General features: G+C 44.7%; 2 protein-coding genes across 4 annotated transcripts in view; one reads left to right on the forward strand and one right to left on the reverse strand.

Moving 5' to 3' along the window:
* The window catches only part of ptp4a1 (protein tyrosine phosphatase 4A1), a 6,988-nt gene extending 5,019 nt beyond the window's left edge, over positions 1 to 1,969 (reverse strand). The window contains exons 1-3 of the mRNA XM_015954549.3: positions 1,636 to 1,969; positions 1,448 to 1,540; positions 246 to 376 (exon numbers count right to left, since the gene is read on the reverse strand). Coding sequence (XP_015810035.1) covers positions 246 to 376; positions 1,448 to 1,540; positions 1,636 to 1,740 — 329 coding nt within the window. The 5' untranslated portion in view covers positions 1,741 to 1,969. The remainder of the gene's footprint in view (positions 1 to 245; positions 377 to 1,447; positions 1,541 to 1,635) is intronic.
* Positions 1,970 to 2,209: 240 nt separating this feature from the next.
* The window catches only part of lgsn (lengsin, lens protein with glutamine synthetase domain), a 13,334-nt gene continuing 10,543 nt past the window's right edge, over positions 2,210 to 5,000 (forward strand). For 2 of the 3 annotated variants that reach the window (XM_054751894.2, XM_054751896.2), the window contains exon 1: positions 3,281 to 3,469. In XM_054751894.2, coding sequence (XP_054607869.2) covers positions 3,408 to 3,469 — 62 coding nt within the window. In that variant the 5' untranslated portion in view covers positions 3,281 to 3,407. Of the gene's footprint in view, positions 2,264 to 3,280; positions 3,470 to 5,000 lie in introns of those variants that run through there. The other variant, XM_070553593.1, reaches the window with a different exon arrangement.

The raw sequence follows: 5,000 nt of genomic DNA on the forward strand, positions 1-5,000 counted from the left end.
CAGATCTCCCTCCTAGCCTCCAGCCTTCGTTTCAAAGGTAATGAGAAGAATGTATCTGCTGTCCTAACTCAGGTGTGTGTGATGTTGTGAATGACACACACATACAGCTGCATGTCAGAGATTAGTGCTTATTCCCACTTTTACCACTGCAGACAAGGACAAACCCTACTGAGGTCGTGTGATTTACAGAGGCAGGTACAACGCTGCTGAAAGCATGCATGAGTGTGTCCTGAACGTGCACTCACCTCCCAAGTCCTGCCACACAGTGCACAGCGATGCAGCAGCCGGGCTCCTCCCTGAACTTCACCTTCAGCAGATTCAGCCAATCATCAACTATCTGGTTGGAGGGAGGAGCACCGTCATCAAACGGCCAATCCTGGAGGGGGAAGAAAAGGAGGGAGGATGACATCATCCCAGTTGTGTGTGTGTATGTATACATACACATATTTATATATATATATACACACACATATACATATTTATATATATATATACACACACATATACATATTTATATAAATATATACACACACATATACATATTTATATATATATATATATTCAAATTCAAAAATACTTTATTAATCCCAGAGGGAAACTGATTGCTGTAGTAGCTCAGAATAATAATAATAATCAAGTCATCAAAGAGTTGTTGTATATTACAATGGCTGTTGGCAGGAAGGATCTCCAGTAGCGGTCAGTGTTGCAGCCAAACTGAAGAAGCCTCTGACTGAAGACACTCTTCCGTTGTCGGACAGTCTTGTGAAGAGAATGCTCAGGGTTGTCCATCATGTTCTTGATTCTCTGGAGAATCCTTCTTTGCATTATCTCCTCAAGTGGTTCCGAAACTGCCGAAATTCTGGCTGAGTCCTTGAACGGGCTTGGAGTTCCTCCATCTTGTTGGCCAGTGATCTCACATTGCTCATTATGATCGATGGAAGAGATGGTTTGAATTTCCTCTTTCTCTGTCTCCATTTTGCTCCCGCTCTGCACCCACGCTTCTTGCGTTTTAGTTCATTTGGGATTTGTGGCTTCAGTTGAGGTATTATTTCAGCCTTCCCAATGTTAATCAGCTGCTCCCGATTGTAAACCAGCTTGTTGCCATGGTTACGCATCATAACAAATGCTCAAAATGTGACAAAAGCTGAAAAATAGCAGTAAAAATCCTCCAAGCTTCACAGCACCAGAAACAGAAAAGTAAAGTGTCCCAAAAAATACAGTTTTTCTCGAGAAACTAGAAGAAAAAATGCCCAAGAAAAGGCTAAACTTACATATAGTCAACAGAGCTACTCCAACATGCAGCCACCCAGAGCAGCGCAGTTCCAAAAAATATATATATATACCCACACACACATATACATATTATATATACACACACGAGCGTGCACACACGCACACACACAAAAGAAATAAAAACGTGTGGTTAGAACAGGCAGGAGCCACTCACCAGAACCTGGATTCCCTCTTTCACCACTAGGGTGGCGTCATAGGTTGCTTCGCAGACTCGAACTACCGTGGTGACGCCATACTTCTTCAGCTCCTGCAGGGGTTAATGAAACACACATTTCATGAGTTTGGCCTCGCGCTCCGCTCCAGCTTTTACTATGAGCTAGGCACAAAAACACAGAGGCTCACCTCAATGAACTTGTTCAGAGTGGCATTTGTAGGATTGTGGGTAATGAGGAACCTCATATTTTTGTAGGTGATCTCTACAGGAGCTGGTCTGTTCATTCGAGCCATTGTGATTGATTTTAAGTGTCTCTGAAGAACTGAAGCGACGTACACAGCAGTGTAAACGGGAACTCAGAGGGGTCTAAGGAGCCTCTGACCTTCTTTAGGCTGGCGACAGTAAAACTAACAAATGAGAATAAACTAAATCCAGGAATGGGTTCAGGGAACTGGCAACTAGAATAGAAAATCAAAGCCCTTCTCCTCAGGAACAAAAAGAAAAAGAGGTTTAAAAAAGGCTGGTTCCACCTTGATTTTGGCCAGGTGGAAGCCGACGAGGGCAGTGTGTAGCGAGTGGAGTTACCCCATCCAGGCCCAGATATCGCTGGTTTTTGGAGGTGTCCCGATCCTGCCAAGTTACCGGGGTCCCTCCTGTGGCTCAAGTGCGTCAGGCGGACTTTAGGTAGGCTGTTTACTCGTCTGCATAGGTAGCGTGCTGAGCCTGGCAGTAGTCTCCACTGCCCTTCAGAAACTCCATAAATGTGTGACCCAGAACACCACAGAACTGCTGAGAAGGACGACAACAAACGCATACGTAAGTACAGAAAACCTGGTCGTTACAGGCTCCAACACGCGTGGGGATGCATGCTAAAAGTGAGTTTTCGGCCAAAACACCTAAATCACCGAAAAGACGGTTAGGTGAACCCGTTTTTGTTTCATCTCGCTTAGTCATAAAAACAGTATCTTCTGATTTATAACGTAAGCATTTCCCCTTTTGGTCATGCTTTTCTATTACGATCGCTGAAATATTCATCAATTATCTGACGCATTTTTTATTTTCAGTTCCACATCTACCGTGTCTGCCCTGCTTCTACGACTGTCACTAAGCAGTGTTTCTACTGTAATAACCTAATATATATATACACATCACTATATTACATCTACCATCCTCTACACCAGAGCTGCCACGAAGAGTCGACTCGTCACGACGACATCGACAAATAAGATAGTTGACTATTAATTTAATAGCCGACATGTCGTTTATTTTTATTGTATAGTTTTACTTATTTATAAATCTGGCCTGCTGCGGCCCATTCGGCGGTTGCTTCCTGCCTCTCTGCTCAGCCGCCACTTTAGTTCAGAGGAGCGTGCTCAGTAGCGGCCATCCAGATCAGCCTTTTGGGCTCGACAGGGTTAGGGTTAGTATGTATGTCGATGGGCTCGACACACGGGAGGCGACATCGCCACTCCATTCATTTTCAATGAGACATGCACGACAAAGCGATAATCGCGGGTCTCCCTCCTACTAGTTCACTAGGCTAGCCGAGCCTCCATGAGACCTTCATCCTGTCATCGTTCCATCATCAGAAACGGACGCTTGCTCCGATGATCCGTCTGAAACGTTGCGCTTGGTGACCATACAGTGGTCCCAGCTACAGCAGACGTGAGGCTGCCCTGGTGCCTTACAGCAGCACGTCATCGGCTTTGACCAGGAGGCTTAAACACGTCCTTTGTGTGAGCAGACTGGGCGCCATCACGTAACCCGGAGGCCTTCAGAGGCGTCCGGAGCCCACTTGAAACCAACACGACATGGCGCTAAAACACCACCGACACAGCGAGCATTCACCGCTAACATAGCTACCACCTACATTTGGTATACAGTGACGATAAAATGCGCCAAATTAACACCAAATGTCAGTTTAATCCGACAGCAGCCTGAAGTAGTTTGAACCAGTCCGATGCGGTTCCTAGCCAGAACGACTGGCTCAGGAGTCCTAAATCCCCAGGCCGCCTACACCCAGTAAGTAAATCTATTTGGGATTACATGTTACAAGGGCTGAGATATCAGGGTGCTTCGTGAGGCACGGGCCGTGATTTGGTTGAAGAAAGGCGTAGGCCAGCTGCCGGGTGAGAGTTAACGACAGCGTCAGATTTAAGCAGAAACAAAATGGCAGCCAGGAACGCGGTACTTACTGGGATATGCTTACTCATTGAAGATTGTAGCTTAATCATACAGCCGGTCCCCAGAAAAAGGTTCAAAGATGAAACGGATGACCACCATACAGTCCGGTACCGTTTTCCCGAGCTCAGCTGAAGTCTGCTGATCTGCTGCTGGTGGAGAGGAAGAGAGGAAGCCGAGCGGGATTTCCTGTATGGAATTTCAAAATAATACACCAGTGATTTGGAGGAGAGACGTCTAAACAAAATGGTGAAAATTCTCCCCATTATGAAATCATGAAAAATACAAGTCTCTCTCTCACACACACACATGTTTTTATGCTTGTGTGGACCTCCATTGACTTCCATTGATTTTAGTGACTCCATTGCCTAACCCATATCAACCTAAACTAAAAGCTAATGCTATCTAAAACCAAGTTTTAGGGCGCTAGCATTGTGGACCTGTAAAATGTCCCCACAATGTGGAAATGTCCGCACTAGGTTAAAATAAAAATGTGTTCACTTAAAGTCCCACTCTAATATATTAATATATTTATATATATATTTGCTGTTTTAAATAGTTCTCAGTGTTATGATTTTACTGTTTTTTAGCCAAAATCACAAAACCTGTGCCGTTTTCTAGTACTTACCGTAGTTTCTGCAGTAGCTCATTAAAATTCACCTCTGGGTTGTGGGCGGAGCCATTGGCTCGTGGGTGTGTCAGGAGGTCGATGACGTGACAGTGCAGCAACGAGTATTATTGACCCTTTGCACCTATGTCACCTAATCAAGTGGGTCCGCCATACTGGACGGCAAAAGCATGTAAACAGTGAGCGACTCGAGTACTAAACAAAGGGAAAAGTAAAGCCTGAAATGGTTTTTGCGATCTTTAGCATTCCCTCTACTAGTTCAAGCCCGTGTTCAGTTATCAGAAGAAGTAGCACACCTAGATGGGGCTCGTAGAGAGCGGTATGTACAAAAGTTAAGAGTTATTAACTAGCTTGCGAACGTTAGCTTAAGTTCTCTCTGCAGCTGTTCACCGATGTAAACAAGCTGCCTACTTTGCCTAAATTCACCCGACTGGATTTATAACATTATGTTATAAACGGCGTTTCACTTTACACCGAAGCTGATTTAAAAAATGTCCGGATCCCTACTAGTTTTTGTTGCTGGTGGTGTCACCGCGTGTTCAGCTGCTGCTCTCACACCGGGATGAGACAAGATCTCTCTTAACAGCGACGCTCGTACTACATAACATAATTTTAGCACGCGACGTGTAATCATACATTGGAACAATATTGTAATTAATTATCTCGCATTTAACAGTGGACGGTACCGCGCTTCGTTCATGGTGAAATATCCATCCATCAGAAGAACACATCATGTTTGTCCCT

Source organism: Nothobranchius furzeri, chromosome 7 (genome assembly GCF_043380555.1).
Source record: "Nothobranchius furzeri strain GRZ-AD chromosome 7, NfurGRZ-RIMD1, whole genome shotgun sequence".
Classification (NCBI taxonomy): domain Eukaryota; kingdom Metazoa; phylum Chordata; class Actinopteri; order Cyprinodontiformes; family Nothobranchiidae; genus Nothobranchius; species Nothobranchius furzeri.